The following is an 18,704-nucleotide window of genomic DNA, read 5'->3' as shown; positions in this document are numbered from 1 at the left end:
CACATACCCAGAGCCCAACTTGACACAAGCTTGCTCAGGGGTATCTGGTGCCATTTGGCTCCTGAAATTCCACCCCCCGGCATAGCCCAGCCATACATCTGAGATCATGGGTTAGAGCATTCACATTTGGTTGGTTAATTTCTGGGTCAAGTAAGCCCGGGTTTGTGGGCAGGGTAACTGACCAAGGCTATTTTGAGTGGGCAGACACATTCATTGGTCAGTTTCAGGCTGACTTGACTTCAGAAATGCCCTAGCCTGAGGCTAAATTTCAGGTTTAGGCTACCTAAATTTAGCAAACACCTGAAATCAAGCCTGAGGTTTGTTGACCTGGGGTGCCTGGACCAATCCAATTACCAACCGGGTCAAGTTCCCCAAAAGTTTCAACTTAACCCAATGAACGTGAATGCTCTCACTTGGTACCCCAAGCTCTGGAAACTGTTTAGATAAGATAACATCCCCTCAGCTGCTGTTTGGGTGTTTGGGTGACCCAACAAAAACCTGGTCAGCACATAATTATTGTGTGAGGTTCACCAGGCCTCACATTATCTATTATGTCAAAAGCACCCAGGGTATACTATTACATTGGGCAGGTTGGCGGCTCCTTTTGCATTTTTGCCTGCTGTAACTGATGTTGAAGTGCGTTGGGGAGCTGGGTTGGATGTGTTTAGGAAAGTTCTCTCTAAGACTCAAGAGCAAGCCCTTTTGTGGGCTCCAGGGTGATGTTGAGTGCCCCAATCAACATAACCATTATACAGCTTTCAGATGTGTAGCTCAGATCAGAGGTTGTTGTTGGGTCACCCAAACACCCAAATAGCAGCTGAGGGGATGTTATCTTATCCAAACAGTTTCCAGAGCTTGGGTGACCAAGTAACCCATGATACTTGCTGTATGGTTGGGCTAAGCCAGGGGTGGAATTTCTGGAGCCAATTGGCACCAAATGCTCCTGAGCAAGCTGGTGTCAAGTTGGGTTCTGGTCATGTGGTGTCTTTGCTTGGTTCATCTCTGGTTGATTTGATCATCATATTTGATCATCATTCAAGTCTTTGCGCAGCAGACAATAAGCCCTCCAATTACTCCTCAGCAAACTCATGTCAGATTAAGTTCTTGGTGACGTATGTGAAGTCCGATGGAAAACCCAAACATGAATCAGAAATCCTGACGGCCAGGATGTAGGCTGTAAAGGCTCGGAACTGGGTGATGAAGCAGTGGAAGTCCAGGAGGGCCAACAGTCATACATTGTATGTGAATGCAAATTATTCAGCTCAAGGACAGAGTCAAAGGCTCAGAGGAAAAGATTAATCTGCGAAATTTACAAAGAGTAGAAATACAACATCGTCTAGCGCTGCTTAGCGCACACCAGTGCTGAGACTCCTGGCAGCAATCAGGTATCGGCCCTCTCAACCAAACACCAGAGCTCAGCTGGGTTTGGTCCACACCGATCAACGAGACCTTCTTCTTGAAGTTTCTTTAAGTGCTGGTGGATCCCGCGCAGGGCGGCGGGATAAACCGCTTTGGGTAACTCGGCGGGGTACATCAATTCGATCAATCTGTTACGATTTTTTTGGAGAGGTGGGGGATCGTTTCGAAAAAGAACCCCTCAATAAATGTGTTCGTTGGAATCAAGAAGAAGCTCCGAGACAAAAAAAATAGGGCGTACTTTTCAGGGGTCAAACAGCGAGCAGCCGGGTCAGCCGACGACGAAATGAGACGGCCGTGCTGACGGAAGCAGTCCAAGATCTGCCTTTCACGAGCCAAGCGATGGTCGATGAACTGGCGAATGACAGCGGGGCCATCGAGGATGATATGGCCGTGGGCAGGATAGAGACGGACGGGCAGGTCTGTTCGCGTTGCTCTGTTGGAGATATCCAGCAGCTTTTGCAAGGATTGGAGGTAGACGAGCAGGTCCTCAAAGGCGGACGAGCTTCCACCAAGGATCGTATCGCCCACGAAGATCGCTGAAAGTACTTCTTCCTTCCTCGAGTCAAGTGTATCTCCTCTTGCTTCTTCTCCATCAACTTGCACATGTGGGTCCTCAAGCAGTAAGCAGCTAATCGAATCTTCCGTATGGCCTGGAGTGTGTGTGATTTGCAGCTTTGCAACTGATGATAGGCGGAATTCTTGGTGCTCCGACAGGAAATTTAATTCTGGCGTCTCGGAGGCGTCGCAGCCCGGCTTCGAACGAATATCCGAGGAATTGGAGGAGCTGGCTTCGAAGTGTTGGACTAGGACCTCCTGAATATCGCGGTCATAACTGGCTCCATCCGACCGGAATTTCCAGACTTTTGGCATCCGGCGGACAGGTGGAGATGTGCATGGACCGCCGAGGGATGAAAGGAGGTTTAAGACTGATGGTAATCCGCCAACATGGTCTCGATGCCGATGAGTCAAAATGATATCTGAGACAGGTGGGTTCGATCTGAGGACGGGCTCCAAGAGGCCCAAGTAGGAATCCTTTCCCTCGCCGGTATCGATCAAAACGCTGCTTTGCTCGCCAGCGATGAGGTAAGTGTTGGTACCTGTTCGGATCAAGCGGCCGAGGCTTCCGATCGTCAGTATCCATTGCAGTTAAGTGCTTTCTTCTCGCATGTTGAGCGATGATACCTTGGAGAGTATAGGGGCCTGGATTCTGACCCAGGATCCTAGTGATCCCTGAGCCAACCTGTTGAGCGTAATGGAAGATGGCAAACGCGACATGAGTGGGTACACAGTAAGACTTATTTTGAAGAGGGTACTGAAAGAAAAGGTTACTCGACTTTTGAGACGTTAGGGATCTGAGTGGCTTCCATCGAACCAGCCCTTACGAAGTGCGTAGCATTGTGCCTGCGAGTACCAGGAATCCAGCCTTTCTTGATGAAAATCGGCTTTGACCAACAGAGCGTACCATGGGGGCCCGTTCTTACTAAGCCAGCAAACAAGGTTTTCATGGTCTCAGCCATCTGTAGTCAACCCCTAAACTTGAAATTTGAAGGGGGCACCCGGGACCCCGGACGTCGTCCCGGGGTGAGAAGTCTTTCCAAGGAGGCCGAAGGAGAGACAGTTGGATCCCGGTGGGACCTTCCGAAGAAAGCATCCGACTGATTCTTCTCTTTTCCTTCACCATGGCACTTCATCACTTCATCACTCCATGGGGTGCCAATCTCTCGCCGCGTCAGTGCAGCATTTTTGCGGGGTGATGTTTTGGACTTTCTTGTTTTCCTATGGGCAACGGTGGGCCTTTACTTTACTTTACTATAACCAGGCCCTTCCAGTAGAGTATAGATGTTTTTATCATCTCCAGTACTTTACTGGTTATAGTAAAGGAATTTTTTCTGATGGGTGATATAGTAGAGAGCCCTATTAATCATGTTTCAACTAAAGGTGTAACCCGGGGTTCGGGACGGGTGGTCATACCCATCCCGACGCCCGTATCCGAATTCACCCAGGTGGACACCCGAACTTAACACAAGCGTACCCTCCTCGGGGGAGCGTAGCGACCTCCGAAGGAGGGACTTGCCTCTAAAGTCGCATGTCTCACCCTACAGGATCGAGACAAATGGCAGGGAGGACCCTACGCTCCCCCATTTTCCCCAATACCTCCCTGTTTCCTCTTGATTCATCCCGCGCCCTTTGCACCATTGGAATGGCAAGCTTCTTAGCTTATTTTCCCCCACTTCAAACTCCCCCGTATCCATCCCCCCTTGAAAGAAACGTCCTGTAAATGTTGTTACATGGTGGATTTCTGTACCCAATCCCCCCCTTCTAGCCCGCGCGGGCTCAGGGAATTTCAAATTTTGAGCTCAAAAACCGCTGGATCACCTCTCCAGGACCACTTCACAGTAGGTGGAGTGGGCTAGTAATTATGTGTGTCAGCTAGGTAAAAAACTGTAAAATGGAAGCTGAGATTGCAGGCTACAAGTCCGTCTACTCAGATTTTTTTTTAAATAAGAACTACATTTTTAAAAACATTTTGAAAATAAAATATGTGTTTTTTTGCCAGAAATTCTCGAGTCTGTAGGGCCAACGGTGTGACTTTAGAGGTAAGCCTCTCCTTTGGAGACGCTCCGCTCCTCCTCGGAGAGGCTTTGTTAAGCTTGGTGGACACCAAACCACCCGGGTGATTAGGTTTTTTTTGTCAGTGACAACCACCAACCGGAGTCCAGTGGCATCATTGTCTGAAACCTCCAAACATCACCAGCATGAAGAGAAAGTGGAACATGAATGGAAGCCACGGGAAGAGCCCAATCACGCCAGACCCAATACCAAGCCCTGTCATTGAAGTTGAGGACAACAGCAACGCAGGAAATGCCGGTGAAATATCAAAAACGGATAATCTACGCTGTAGCTGGGTATGGAATCATCTGAAAGTCCAGGACAACATTGCTATCCGTCAAGTCATCCTCAAGAACGGCAAGATATGTGGTTCCAAGTTGAAGAGGGATAAAAGTGCCAGTACCAAGAAATTCCACGAGCATCTGAAGAAAATACATTGTCTTGCCGACCCAAAGCTTGTGAAAAAAGCTGGGAACTCACAGATCAATATGGAGAAATGGGTCAAGAACTTGAAGTTTGTGCCAAAAGTAAGATACCAATAGGATTTTTCAACAAAAGCTTCATGAATGATGAGTGGCTCATTTGATTTTTATAGGTCCAGCTGAACAACAATACCCTTAAAACTGCCCTGGTATACTTCATTGCAGATTGTGATATTTATTTTTCCGTTGTTGAAAAGAAGTCGTTCCACAATCTCATGCGACTTATGAATGAAGAGACAATGCCCTTGCTGGACAACACCTGCCAAACTGGGATTTCGAACCATCTCTCTCGGATGCATATGGCATCACAGGAGAATATCAGGATGCAATACATAGCAAAACAGGATTATCTTTTGTTTACCAAGGATGCTTGGACGGCCCCAAATTACTGTGCCTACATGGCAATAACAGCACACTTCATCGATGAGAGCTTTGAGATGGTAGATATAACCATTGCAATTCCCAATGTGCAAGGTATGTTGTGTTTTAAAGTTCTTTTTCCTGGTTAGTAATGGTTTAATAATTTTCTTTTTTCTAGGCAGTCATAGTGGAAAGTCGTTTGCTGAATTGTTCTATGAAGTGGCCAAGAAATACGGGTGTAGCAACAAGATACACACCATCACAGCTGACAACGCAAGTACAAACACCACGATGGCAAAAGATCTTGAGCTTCAATTTCCGGGCTTCAACACTAAGAAGCAGCTCCTTGGATGTATTGCACACGTCATTAATCTTGGAGCTCAGGCAGGATTAAAGGTCCTAGGAACTGGCCTTGAGGACAAAAACATTGAAGAACTCTCAACCTCGGTGATGGATTTGGGTGCAACTGTAGATGAATCGGAGAACTTAGAGCCTGAGGAACAACAACCAGCTTGGTCTGTCATGAGGATCACCAACTTAACCACTTGACCTGATGGAATTGGCATCAATATGAAAACCATACTCAAGTGAATCCACGGGATGTGTAACTTTGTCCAATTCTCTACAAAACAATGTGAATGGTTTCAAGAAGTTGTTAATTTTATACAACCAGAGCTTCACAAAAACGGTGCAAAATCCGACTGCCTTGAGATTGATGTAGCTACAAGGTGGAACTCAACCTTCAAAATGTTTGAACAAGCAATCATTCTTCAGAGCTCATGTGACCATTTCTGCAAAACTACTAAGGAAGCAACCTCTTACCTTTTGACATTGGCTGAATGGAATCAAGCCCAAAAGTTCATGAAGTTCCTCGCACCTCTTAGCGATGCAACCAAAAAGCTCTGAGGATCAAAGTATCCCACTTTGAACACTGCCTTACCGGTATACATGGTGCTGATGAAACATCTCAAGCTGTTCAAACAAGGTCTTTATGACCAGTCTCAACTCATCAAACATGTGGTGCTGAGGAAGAGAAACCGCCAGATATGGGAATGGAGGGAGCTGTGATAGTAAGAAAAGAAAATTGATTTTTATGTTTGCAACGCACTCACCAAACCAGCCTACTTCTGTGCGATGATCCTTGACCCAACTTTCAAGCTTATGTTCTGGAAAAAACACGCCAACTTCATTGATGAACACTACAACATCTCAGCTGACGAAGTCCTCCAAATTTCTTGGATACTGCTAAAGAGTTCAATACCAAGTACAAGAAAGACTCACCTTCCAAAAATCAAACTAACCAGACTAGCAAAGCTCCAGAAAGGGGAAGCAAGATCGATTTCTTCAATTCCGAGTTCTATGAACCTACCAGTCTGGTCAACACAATTGAGGCTGAGATCAAGCGGTATCTCAAAGAAGACCCCAAGCCTAGGGGAACAGAGCTTCTTCCTTACTGGCAAAGTCAACAGCAATCTTTCCCCATCTTGGCCAGAATGGCTAGATGTTACCTAGCCATCCCCACGACAAGTGCTTTGTCGGAGAGGGTATTTTCCAAAGGCCGGCGGGTCTGTTTGTGGTCGTGCTTGTCACTTGGCCCCGGAACCGTGGAACAGCTTCTTTGTATTAAAGACTGATACCAGTCTTTTGATGGGCTTGTTTAATTTCTTTTCTTGTTTCATCTCCTGCCTCACTCGACTGCCCAGCACCAGCAATCCCCCCACACAATGAAAACCAACAATATAGGTTGTAATTAGGATACAATACAGCAGTATAACCTCCATATACACCTCACAATCCAATAAAGATGAGCTTGTTCATCCCCTTTCCTCCCCCAATATATGTTGCTCAACCACCCGGGTGTTTGGGTGGTTCCAAAGGCTCATCCCGTGGACCAATACCCGGGTGGTACCACCCATGAAAACACCTGGGGCACGGGGTTTGGGTTACACCTTTAGTTTCAACCCTAGTTATTGTGGTGACAAATCAAAGCTCCTTTTTGCAAATTGTATATTTATTTTCAGCCAGTAGTAGTATTTTGTGTACTAACACAAACAAAGATAATGATGAAAAATAAGATGAGTAACCACTAAAATATCACAACCAAAGACCATCCACAAAAAGAGAAACACACTAACAGGATAAAGAAGCTATCTATACTGAGAAACTGAACACGATGTCAACAAGAACTTTGACAAACAAGAACAATAACTAGAAACAACAAAACAACTGAAGAAAACAAAGGTTTTAGTGAGTTTAATATAAAAACAATTACATGACGGTGACTAGACAAAAACAAACGCTGAGACTCCAAATGTATGTTTGATTAAGCTCCTCCTGAAACGCTACTGTCTTCAGATTCTGGATCTAGAGTTGTTGAATCAAAATTAGTCGATGAACAATGTGATTGTGTTTGACAGTTGTGATGTTTGATCTTCTTTACCTGAACGTTACTTCTTCATTGATTTGGCCTTCTTGAGTCTTGAGGGGTTGAAGAGTGAGAACGTCCCAAAAGTGACTCAATGGTAAACCAGAAGCTGAGAAGGCAAGAATAAAACTTTTTCACAGAGCGCCCAAACTTCAAGTTGTACTTTCCACGTGTACATATGAATATTGAATATGCAAAAACTAGTTTTCATCAAATTACACTCAACAGTTATTGCAATGACCAGGGGTAAAAGCGGGTTTAAATGTACTTTTACCCCTTATTATTGGAATAAAAAGGGGCAAAAATAGGTGCAAATGCCTTGTTGTGGTTATAAGGAGCCTTTTGCAAGCTCCCATCAAGAAAATAAAACAAATTACAGCAGTTCCAAGAAAGCTTGCGCTTCTGGACCTGCAATTTTGCCCCCCGAACTCGACTTCAGCCACCTGTATTGCCTCCTGTATGGCCATTGCCATACAGGAACATGCATTTGGTGCAAAAGCTATCTTTGTGATAGCTAGCTTTTAGCTTTGGAGAGTGGCACTGTTGGACTCCTTGTCAAATTTTGAGTCCAGCGGTCCTCCGCTCCCCTGCGCCCGTTGGGCATGACCAGGCACCAGGCTGCCCAGTCAGGCCCCACAGCCCTGTATAACCCGGGCTGTCCAGAATACAGGGGGGATGTGGCTGAAGTTGAAGTCAAGTTTGGGGGGCAGAATTGCAGGTCCGGAAACGCAAGCTTTCTCGTAACTGCTGTACTTTAACTGATACCATTCCTGTATAAAAAAATCAAAAAATCAAATATGTGTTATAGTAAAGAAAAAATCTTTACTGATTGCAGTGCTATCTGTTATAGTATTGAGCCAAAAACCTCTGCTATATCTTTACTTTACCAATAACCGTAAAGTAAAGGCCCATTGTTGCTATGGGTCACAAAGTCTTGGAAATTTGGTGAGTTTGATTTCCCGGGGATGAGTAACAAGGGGACAAGCCTCTGACTCGAGGAGCAAGACATGCAAACGGACAGACAGCCATATGCACACAACAGACAGACAGGCTGCCTCAGGAGTGGATCTTTGCAGATCAGCCTGGGCAGATAACTGTTATAACAAGCAGACAGAAGTCGCCAAGGGCAGGCTCATAAGAGACAAAAACGGCAGGGAGCTACATAATGGACTGAGAAAGGAATCCAGATTGGACGGCAAAAGATTAAGTAGGCACATAAACATTCACTTCCTGGCAACATGGCACACCAATCGTCGAACACTTTCCAAGAACAAGCGGGCGGTCCCCAAGGGGAAGCCCCTGGCGGATACATAATTAGTCTTCGAAAGATGATCGAAAACAGATCAAGGCTTCCTACCGTTAAGATTCATACGAGGGCAGGACATTTCTTCATTAGGGCCAAGGTGGGCAAGTGCGAGGTAGATGTTGATATCTATGCCGTGTGGCAATGGTGGTAGGGCATGAGGCTGCATCTTCTTCGGCAGCTCTTTTCTTGGCGGGATCTAGGACCCAGACAGATGAGCTCGATTAAGACCGGAAAGATCTGAGCCGGCGGAGGGGCAGTCCAATTAGCCAGATCTTGTCGTCATCAAGGGCGGGGGGTCCATGGCCCAGCAGCCTTGTTTGCCTATCCTCGAAACTTGCACTGGGCCCATCACCCCGTTGCGTTCTTCGGCGACTCGCTTCGCAGGTTGGGCTGTCCCCGCCTTCTTACAAACCCGGGCCGAGGGAATGGCCAGAAGAGAATACGGAGCTCAGTCAGACTCGGTGTGCTCTGGGGTGATTTGAGAAGGCGATGATTGATTCGGCTAAATAAATAACTTGGGGCGGCAGAGCTTGAATGGGGGGTGACGCGCTATTCTGGAAAGCACGAAATGCCAATTGCAAGGCAATCTGGCTCTATGCATGCTTGAGTGAGATGGTTGCTGGCAGACAAGAAATTTCCACCGGTGGGCGGAAAATGTGTTTGGCGACAGGCGGGCCGAGGGAGAGGTTGCTTTCGTCGGATCGATATGAACAAGTATCCAGAAGGAAAGCACCCCGGAAGAAAGGGACGTACACAGTCGCTTCACCAGGGCTCGTCCGACCGGCCGGATATCGCTGATCGATCTTCCTATTTTATATATCCATCGCTGTCGAAAGGCATGAGGAGACTGGAGTCAGGCGGAACCGGATGACGAGGGGACGCGGGTGGTGCGCTGACAAGTCATGCGCGACTGACGTGCCGCAGCTCGACGATCTCCAAGGATTTACGGCCCGGATCCTCGCGGAGTTCAACCAGAAAGATGCAAGCAAAATGTCCAACCTTAACGGGAAAGAGTCAGGTGCGAAGCCTGCGGGCGACTGCGGGGGGAGATACATGATTTTGGGGTTCAAGATCGGGTGCTATCGGGTGGGTAAATGGCGGATAGCCACCCGATTCCGGTCGCGAGGTGCACAAGTCAGTAGTTCAGAGGGGCCGGAACCAAAGTGACCTTTCCTTGCGAGGCAGTGAGGTCGCGGGCAGCGCCTCTCGCGCCTCCTCAGGCGCGGCTCCGTTTAGTTCGGGCGTTCTTGGCCACACAGCTTTCTCCAATTTTACAATGTTGAATTCAGGGATGGCGCGCCTCCCAGAGAAGGTCTGTTGCAAGCTTCTGGCGTCTTGGCGGCGGCGTCACAGCGAACACATCGTGTGTGTCCGGCCGCGCGTCATAGCCCCAAGGCCAAGCTGGTGTCCGGTCGGGCCCAAGGCCTGCCGCCGAGCGCAGTCTGCAGGGAACCCGCATGGCCATTGAGTTTTCCGGCCATCTGAGCATGACGACGATGGCGGTGGATGCGATACAGATTATATGTGCGCATGTCTTGGGGGCTGCAGCCTTCTCCGCTCGGAATCTCCACCGGTCGTTAAGCTTCGAGTCGAGATCCACTGGCCGTTGGTATGTACGATATGGACCACTGCCCCCTGCAGCTGAGTGGAATACATGTGTGGGTGGCGGAGTCGTCTCGAGCAGTCTCGAGCAGTCGGCGCAATCCGCAGACAGAGCTAGAAGGCCACGACGGCTTGCATTTAGGTCTATAAATAGGCGCCCTTCGAGGGCGGGAAAAGTCCCTCATCCCACCAATCCATCCACCTTCTCCAGCGCCCATCCACACCTTGAAAAACCCCATCGATCAACACTCGTCCACTCTTCACAAAAACCGCCTCCACAATGAAAGCTACCGTCGTGGGCATCCTGCTGGCCGCTTTTGCGCTTGCCTGCGTGAAGGCAGACAACGAGCACACCCAATGCTACAAATACTTCTTGAACAAAGACCATTGTGTCCAGGCTACCGGCGTTGAGGCCGACAGATGTACTAAGAAGGAGTCGCACGAACTGGAATCAGTCCGACTGGTCAGTCGGGCCTTTCTTATAATTGAATCATGTCATGGAAGTCATCCATTCATCCTTTATTCGCCTCCCTTTCGTACATAGATGACGATACAGTCTGGAGGTAGCGGGCGCTTGCAGCGTCGTTACAACGGGCCGGCCACGGTTTGTCGCTTTATTTGTTTCAGCCCGTTCGCAGCAAGCAGTTCACACTGTGCTTTTTGTGTGTTGCTCCTTCTTGTTGTTCTTTCTGGCAGGTTGCCGAGCACGCTACGCAGATCTACGTAAGTCGGACTCTCCCCTTGACCGATCATTGCGCCTAAACTTGTCCGCCGGATTAACTGATTTGCAATATAAACGCCGGATTGCGCAGTCATGTCCCGGCCTGAAGCCCGACCCTAATGGGTATGAAGTGTGTGTCTGGGCTGGGGATGGAAATGGGTCCAAGAACACTGGTTGGCTCGACAAGTGCGTTATACCAGCTCTGAGTTGATATTCACATCCCAACTATCCACAAACTGATCACATCTTTTGCATCCATCAGGGCCAACAAGGTCAACTGCGGGAAGCAAGTGTGAGCGATGATTTAACTATTTTATTGTGTGTCCGTTTGCCGCGACTGATCGATTAAAACTGCAATGTAGTTACATCCAACGAAAAGATGACAAAAAGAGTGTCCAATATGCCACGATTACCGGTGGTACGTCCACCGCTCTCAAAACCCTCGGGCCACACAGTCGCGTCGGGTTGCTGATGAATGACCCTTATTCCGCTGAACCGCAGGCTGTGATTTCGGGAATGTGAAGCCCGAGTCGGGATGTTTCCAGATCGGGATCAACCAGCCGGTATGCCAAGTTTGATTGATACCCCGAGCAGCGGGTCAAGACTGAATGACTGATACACTTTTCCCAGCTCTTCGAGTCATTCAAGCCCTCGCAGGGCGAAAAGGACAAAAAACTAATCGCTTCAATGACCTGGGACTTGTGCGTCCACAAACCTGCCTCTGCTCCCTTCCGCTCGTCTTTTTCTCCTTTTCTGACGCTTTGTTTTTTCTTCTTTGCACGAACAGCAACAACCTCAACTTCGACAACCCAAAGAACGCAGCCTACTGAGCACGTTCTCGCAAGCCGCCGACTGGCACTTGAGCCCCTCTCACTTTCCCCTCCCTTTTCTTATCAACCTTGTGATCTTATTAAAATAAACCAAAAAAAGAGTCTCCAAGTCAGTTATTATCATGTGTCCTTTCAACTTGTGGACCTCGGAATGGCAAGGACACAGTCTATGTATCTGTTTTAGGCCAAGTATCATTTATCTTTCTATACGAAATATATAAATGTTATGGACCATTCCATTGAAAAGAGTTATTTCAAGTGCATAGGCAACGTGTTGCCAGCCAGGCACGCTGGTGAATCTTGATGCTCTACATGTTCATCCCGAGCTTGACTAAGTCCCGCCTGAGGCTTCCCTCCGGCAAAGCCTCACGCGGGGGAGGGACTTGGTCAAGTTCGTGTTCGCCCAAAGCTTCTTGGTCCATTATTCTGAGCCTGCAGGATGGCAGCAAGGCCTTGGGCGGAAGCGGATATGCCAACGCAAGCAAGCAGCCATCCGATTCCTCTCACAAGGGAAACGAAACCGGTGATGTCTTGATCCTCCGGCAAGTCAGGCCGACCAATCTGTGCGTGCGTGTGGGGCCGACTGGCCCAAAGTGCCTGATCCGTGCATGGGCACGGCCACAGACCCGACCGCGAGGCTCTTTTCCCCCGTTTCCAGCAGGGCACCGATAACTTGACCCAAGTCACCCCTGGTGGGCGCTGGGGGGAGGCAGGCAGTGGCTGCGGGCAGGGCCCTGCGGCGCCAGCGGGCGAGAGAGCCAACGGGCGGCTGCCGAGGCCGGGACCTTGGCGACAAAGCTCTGCGACGCGCGGGCCGGTGGCCGCTCCCCAGGTTCCCGAGACCCGGGGCAGCGGCTGGCCCCAAGAGCATCCACATTTGGCCGCTAGAGCCGCTAGCTTTGCAGGCTGAGAGTGAGCCCGAAATGGGCCGGAGCCCGGCCTAGGGGCCCAGCCTGAGGCCAGATCCCCGAAGGCCGGCTCAATGCAGCTGCCCTTTGGCCAGGAACCAAACCTGAGGCTTGGGGACCCGGGGTGTCAGCCCGGCCCGAGGGGATTGCGCAGTGCCCCAGACCCGTCGCCTTAGCCAGCCGAATGCGAATGGTCTAATTAGCCGGGACCAATGCGATTGTCGGCGGGGTCAAGCCCTCGACCCGCCGAACGCGGATGCTCAGGCACGCCGAGTGCAGCCCTCCGTCGGCCGGCACCCGTCCACACTCACCACGCAACCACGCCTTGCCCACGCCTTGACCACGCCTTGAAACACGCCTGAAAAACACCCCTTGCCCGCGCCTTAAAACCACACCTTGAAAACACGCCTTAGAAACACGCCTTAAAAACACGCCTTAGAAACACACCTTAAAAACACGCCTTAGAAACACGACTTAAACACGGCTTAAAATATGCATATATATATGTTATGGGTAGGGCTAAAAAGAGGGGGGAGGGGAGGGGAAAACAAGACGCGGGCGGCCGTATGCAATTGTGGCGAGACGGGGGCGGACGAGCGGGCGGGGATTATGGACGTCGGAAGAGGAGGCCGGGGGGGCTGGGGCGTACATATATATAAAAACTAGAAGCACATTAACTAGTACATCGACGGTAACAATGACAACAACGAGGGTAAGGGAGAACAAGGATGGGGATGGGGATGGGGACGAGAGCCAGGACAAGGGGAGCGAGGATGAGAAGAGGACAAGAGATAGAGAGAGGGCAAGAGAAAGAGAGAGCAAGAGAAAGAGAGCAGGAAATAGGGCGAGGACAGAGATAGGAGAAGGCAGCAGGGCGCGAAAAGGGCGCCATCGTGGGGGAGTCCATCGGGGGGAGTCCGTCGGGGGGAGAGACCATCGCGAGCGTAGTTCCAACGACAGACGGGGGAGGGGGGGAGGGAGTCATCCGGACTCGTCGGTGAGCGAGGGCGACTGGGGCGTGACGAGGCCGGATGCGAAGCACGCGAACGGGGGCGGGGACTGTCGGGGACAGCGGGTGTCCTGTCTGGCGAGAGCGGCAAAGGCGGGATCGGGTTGCTGTTCGGGGGCGGGGGAGTGGGGGGGGTCTTGAGGGGGGGAGGGGGGGAGGAGGAGGGGGCTTGCGACTCTGCCGGTGGACCAGCGTTTAGCAGCTGGGGAGGGATTAGCAAGGGTGTCGAGGAAGGCGGCGGGGGATGGAGAGGAGGCGAGGCCGATCCATTCGCTGGGCACGGACGTGCGAGTCGGGGTGGGGACCATGGGGACGAACCGGGCCGGCTTGTGGGCGCCGGTGGAGGCGGCCTGTTTGAGGGAGAGGCCGAAGTCGTAGCGCGCGGAGAGGCCGGCACCGTTGCGCAGCTGGGCGCCCGCGACAAGCGCGTCGAGCCGGGAGGCGCCGGAGAACGAGGCGGCGTGCTGGTGGTGGGGCTTCTTGCGGGGCAGGCCGACGGGCGGGGGGATGCCGAGGTCGTCGCCGACGAGCCGGTCGAGCTCGGCGCGGAGGGTGACGGCCCATGCGCACGGCTCGCCCTGTCCTGTAGCCGGCGGGGGAGGGGCAGGAGGGACGGAGGAGGAGGCGGGCCCGGAGCGCAGGGTCTTGAAGCGGACGCGGTAGTTGGCGCCGCCGTTGTTGTCCCAGAACTCGTGGCCGTTGGCCCGGTAGCGGACGGCGACCTCCATCTGGCGCTCGTTGATCCGGGCGAGCACGTCCTGGAGCTTGATGTTGAAGGCGAACAGGTCTGCTGCGGGGGGAGCCGACGAGGAGGAGGGGGAGGAGGAGGGGAGACGGGGGGGCGGGGGGAGGGAGCGGAGGTAGTCGGCGGTGACCTCGGAGACGGTCTGCCAGGCATCGAAGGTGAACCGGACGGCGACGCGTTTCTCGAAGCTGATGTTCTCGACGAGCACGGTGCCCTTGAGGGTCTTCGCGTCGGGGGCGAGTTCGAGTGTGGAGAGACAGAGCTTGTGTGCGGGGGAGAGGCGGGGCTGGAGGGGCATGTTGGGCAGCTCGATGACGAGCTTGGTTGGCGGCGGCTGCTGTACTGTGGCCATGGGCGGGAAGGGGTACTCCTCCTCGCCCTCGGTCTCTGTCTCGATGGGCGAGCCGTCCCTGCTGACGGCGATGGGCCGTTGCTGGGAGAGGAAGTGGCGGACGTGCTCGAGGTGGGCGTCGAAGTGGACGGCCTTGGGGCCGGCCTGCTGGGTGGGGGTGGAGGGTGCGCTGCGCGAGGGCAGGTTGGCGTAGGAGCTTGATCTGGAGGAGGAGGCGGTGGTGGTGGTGGTGGTGGTTGTGGATGATGCGGAGGGGGTGAGTTTGAGGGAGGAGCGGACGAGCTCGCCGGACTTCTTGCGCAGCATGGGGATGTTGTCGAGCGAGGCTGTGGGGGAGTGTGGCAGCTGGAGACGCATGAGCGACTCGGACTGGGCCTTCTGGTGGAGCGGGCGGGTTGGCTTGGCGAAGTAGTCTGCGGTCCGTTCGGCTGCAGTGGGCGGCGTGGGTGCGTTGAAGTGGACTGTTGGGAACTGGTAGTCGGAGTAGCTCTTGCAGTGTGAGGGGGTGGATGAGGGTGGCGAGGGCTGTTCGGGTGGCGGCTGGAGGGAGAACATTGTGGTGGTTTTTTTTTTCTTGTTGAGGATGGAGTATGTAGTGTTGTGAGTTTCTGGATGGATGGGTGGGTTCCTGGGGATGATATGTAGTTACCGAGCTCGCCATGTACGGACAGTGGCTTATTTATATACATATTGCAACTGACTCCAGCCACTTTCTCAACCCAACCGACCCCTCCCCACTCCGATGACGTCATCGCCCACTGCGGAGACTGTCCATCTATCTTATCAACCTCCGCCAGCCAATCCCCACTCAGCCGACCTCATCCCGACAGACAAACACCAATATGTATCTCACAGCACATTACATACGCCGAACAAGCAACAATATGTACACACACACACACACACACACACAAACAAACAAACACTTTATTTTTCAGACACATTTCGTACATATGCGGCTGAGAAAGCTGGGCAGCTCAGAGCGCATCGAAGCTAAGCCGGCGCGGACGGGTAAGCACACGAGCAGAAGAGGCAAGAGAGAGAGAGAGAGCGGACGGACTTGATAGTGTGGGCCTTGCGTCTGCGCTCGCGCTCGTCCTCGCGCTACAGCCAGGAAAGGTTAGCGAGGGGGCGCAGAGAGAGGCAAGAGAGAGACGGACCTTTTCGTTGAGATGGAGGACGAGGACGATGGCGGCGAGGAGGAGGGCGGCGGCGGCGACGGAGAAGGAGACCCAGGGGATCCAGTCGGCCGGGTGGAGATAGAGCTCCTTCTTCCAGCTCGCCGGCGACCCCCTGCCGGCGCCGGGCTGGAAGGGGATCACGACCAGCTGCGAGTTGGGCAGCAGCCCCTCGATGGCCAGCCAATGCCCCGTCTGGTGCCGCGTGCTCCCCACATACATCTTCTCCACGTAGTTGTTCGTCCGCCCGAGCCCGAAAAAACTGTACGGCGTCGTCGCCGAGGCGTAGCTGTTGAACGGCACCTGTCCCACTAACAGTCCTGCCCTCATCAGCCCCTCTTTTTCCATGGCATTATACGCAGCCACTTCTTACCCGCCGTCGCACGCCGCTCTCCATACGTATCCTGGATCGTAAACTTGTACGAAGCCCCCGCGTAATTCACCCCATAAGGCTGTAGAAAAAAAAACCGAATTAATCGCGAGGGGCACGCAGGCGGGAAGGGGAGACGACTGACCCTGTAGTCGGGCCGGCCGTCCCTGCCGGGGCATCTGGACCCGCAGGCGCCGTTGAGCATGATAGCCTTGAGGAAGAAGGCGTCGTTGAAGAAGTTGTTTTTGAACACCGAGAGCGTGCGTGCGGCGGGGCGGGAGCGGGAGGGCGAGGGGGGCGCGCGTTGGACGACGATGTCGAGGCTTCCGTCCTCGTTGATGTCCACAAAGAACGCGCTCTTCGCGTCGTCGATCGCGCTCAGCGCACCCGCTCCACTCGAGAGCGGGGCGAACGTCCGACGGTGGGCCCGGGTCTCGGCCTCCGAGCAGGCCGAGCCGCAGCCGGCGCTCTCCAGAAGCCACGGCACCCCCCGCGTCTCCCCTGACGAGGCGCCCATCGGCGCCACGATCAGCAGCAGGTCCGGGTACCCGTCCAGGTTGTAGTCGCCCGTCTGGATACCCACCGGGCTCGGGCCCTGAAAGTCGGCGCTCGTCAGCGCGGTCACCAGCCGGAAGCCCGGGAACATCTGGCCCACATCCAGCGTCGTAAAGCCCTGCAAACACCACCACCACCTCAGTTCAGTCTCTCCCCCCGCATAAATAACGGAAAGCACTCACGCCGTCGGCGCTGTCGAACGAGAACCGGAAGTCGGCGTCCGGCGTGCACAGGCTCTGCGGATCCCGACACTGGCGCCCCGGCTGCCCGGTCGTGCACAGCGGGATCTGTTGGTTGTAGGCCACATTGACCGTGCACGTGTTCGGCGTGGGACAGACGGCGAGGACCATGTCGATCGTCCCGTCCCGATCTGCCCGTCCAACCCAAACAAAATCAACAGACTGAGAGCGGCCTTCCGCGCTGGATCTTCCGGACTGACCCATGTCTGCAAACGTCACTTGCTTCGTGCCGTAGGGCAGCCGGCCCGTCCGGGCTAACGCGAACCCAGCAGCTTTGTTGTTCAGCCAGATCTGGTAGCTCTGTTCGCCCCCTCCGTCCTCACAAACCAAGAAAATATCTGAGGGGGGTAAGAAAGCGCAGAGGAGAGAGACTGAGTGAGTATGACAGATGTGTTGGACGAGGATGGGGCGCGGCTGACCAGCGAGACAGTCACCGTCCAAGTCGATAAACGAGCTGCTGTGCGGGTGAGGGAGCTTGCAGTTGATGGGCGAGGTGAACGGGGGATCGGCACTGCAAGAGAGCAGGACGGCTGTCAGTGGCTGGGTGGGCAAAGCCAGGAGACGAGCGGGGACGGCGGACATGAGGAAGGGCGTAGAGGAGTTCGAGACGCGGGGGCCGGAGGCCATGTTCTTCCAGACCTTGAACACCGACGGCAGGCTCGAGGGCAGCCCCAGCAGATCCATGGCCATCGTGCCTTGCGAGTCAAACACCAGCGGGTGGGCCGCAAGCGACGACGGAATCGGCACCCCGTCCGCTTTTCCACCACCACAAAAAAAAACACCCTCCAAGAGTCAGTTCGAAATTTCCGTGGGCGAGAGAGAGAAGGGGGCCCACCGAACGTCGTCCCGTCCAGCCCGTACCACACCTCCATCTTCAGCGTGCCTTCCTGGTCGGTCGGGTCGCTGGACCCCATGGCCAGGATGTCGAGTCTCTGTGCGCGAGAACGGCTTAGCAACGGGCGACCACGCAAGCCCAGCGAGGGAGGGGAGCACTCACCCCGTCGTAATTGATGTCGGTGGCGATGATGTTGGTGATCACGAAGCCGGCGACCGTCCGCGGAATCACCGGGTTGTTCGGGACCGAGACGAATCGATAGAGGTCTGGATCACAAAAGAACAGTGAGGCGAGGACGGGCGGTGGGGGGCTTGAGATGGGGGGGGGGGGGGCACGCACGGTGGTCCCACAGATGCAAGCTGACCGAGCGTTGGTCGCTGCTGAGCGTGAAGAGATCGCGACTGCAGAGCCGCAGAGGGTCAGACTTCCGACGAAGAAGGTGGTAAGGATGGGAGTGGACGGACAACTGGTCGGCGTTGGAGTCTCCAATCGCAATGATCATGCCGTCCAGCTGGTCGAGGCCGAGGTCGCCCATATCGAACAGGCCCTGCGCCTTGAACTTCTTCTCCTTCGCGCCCGCCACGCCCGGCCATCCTTGGGTGATCGCGAGGAGCGCTGTGCGCAGGAGACGGGGCATCAGGCTCGCCGTCCGTCGTCGGTTTCGTCGGTCGGTCATCTATAAGTCCTCGCTCTCTTGGTTCATCCTCTGTCCTTCGATGTAGGCGGCTTCGGCTTCGATCTTCGGTCAGCTCGGTTCC

General features: G+C 53.3%; 5 protein-coding genes across 5 annotated transcripts; 1 reads left to right on the top strand and 4 right to left on the bottom strand.

Moving 5' to 3' along the window:
* Window positions 1-1,381: 1,381 nt before the first annotated feature.
* On the bottom strand, window positions 1,382-2,936 carry PtA15_7A294 (uncharacterized protein; the record flags this gene model as incomplete). The annotated part of the gene is made up of 4 exons (XM_053170886.1): window positions 1,382-1,547; window positions 1,658-2,516; window positions 2,602-2,659; window positions 2,754-2,936. The coding sequence occupies 4 exons, from the start codon at window positions 2,934-2,936 to the stop codon at window positions 1,382-1,384; spliced, it is 1,266 nt and encodes a 421-aa protein (XP_053022123.1).
* A 7,548-nt stretch (window positions 2,937-10,484) lies between these two features.
* PtA15_7A293 (uncharacterized protein) lies at window positions 10,485-11,755 on the top strand (the record flags this gene model as incomplete). Its single annotated transcript, XM_053170885.1, has 9 exons — window positions 10,485-10,667; window positions 10,749-10,808; window positions 10,901-10,927; window positions 11,017-11,111; window positions 11,188-11,217; window positions 11,288-11,343; window positions 11,427-11,488; window positions 11,556-11,626; window positions 11,713-11,755. The coding sequence occupies 9 exons, from the start codon at window positions 10,485-10,487 to the stop codon at window positions 11,753-11,755; spliced, it is 627 nt and encodes a 208-aa protein (XP_053022122.1).
* A 547-nt stretch (window positions 11,756-12,302) lies between these two features.
* On the bottom strand, window positions 12,303-12,632 carry PtA15_7A292 (uncharacterized protein; the record flags this gene model as incomplete). Its single annotated transcript, XM_053170884.1, has 1 exon — window positions 12,303-12,632. One exon carries the CDS (start codon window positions 12,630-12,632, stop codon window positions 12,303-12,305), a length of 330 nt encoding a protein of 109 aa, XP_053022121.1.
* Window positions 12,633-13,644: 1,012 nt separating this feature from the next.
* Window positions 13,645-15,324, bottom strand: PtA15_7A291 (uncharacterized protein; the record flags this gene model as incomplete). Its single annotated transcript, XM_053170883.1, has 5 exons — window positions 13,645-13,779; window positions 13,849-14,250; window positions 14,329-14,436; window positions 14,548-14,965; window positions 15,062-15,324. 5 exons carry the CDS (start codon window positions 15,322-15,324, stop codon window positions 13,645-13,647), a joined length of 1,326 nt encoding a protein of 441 aa, XP_053022120.1.
* Window positions 15,325-15,746: 422 nt separating this feature from the next.
* PtA15_7A290 (uncharacterized protein) lies at window positions 15,747-18,583 on the bottom strand (the record flags this gene model as incomplete). The annotated part of the gene is made up of 12 exons (XM_053170882.1): window positions 15,747-15,762; window positions 16,060-16,258; window positions 16,321-16,399; window positions 16,463-16,990; window positions 17,055-17,242; window positions 17,312-17,449; window positions 17,531-17,622; window positions 17,692-17,866; window positions 17,947-18,043; window positions 18,109-18,212; window positions 18,286-18,347; window positions 18,411-18,583. The coding sequence occupies 12 exons, from the start codon at window positions 18,581-18,583 to the stop codon at window positions 15,747-15,749; spliced, it is 1,851 nt and encodes a 616-aa protein (XP_053022119.1).
* Between the last annotated feature and the right edge of the window lie 121 nt (window positions 18,584-18,704).

Source organism: Puccinia triticina, chromosome 7A, assembly GCF_026914185.1.
Source record: "Puccinia triticina chromosome 7A, complete sequence".
Lineage (NCBI taxonomy): Eukaryota > Fungi > Basidiomycota > Pucciniomycetes > Pucciniales > Pucciniaceae > Puccinia > Puccinia triticina.
Note: the sequence above shows the minus strand (reverse complement) of the source record. Positions and strands in the feature narration are given on the sequence as shown.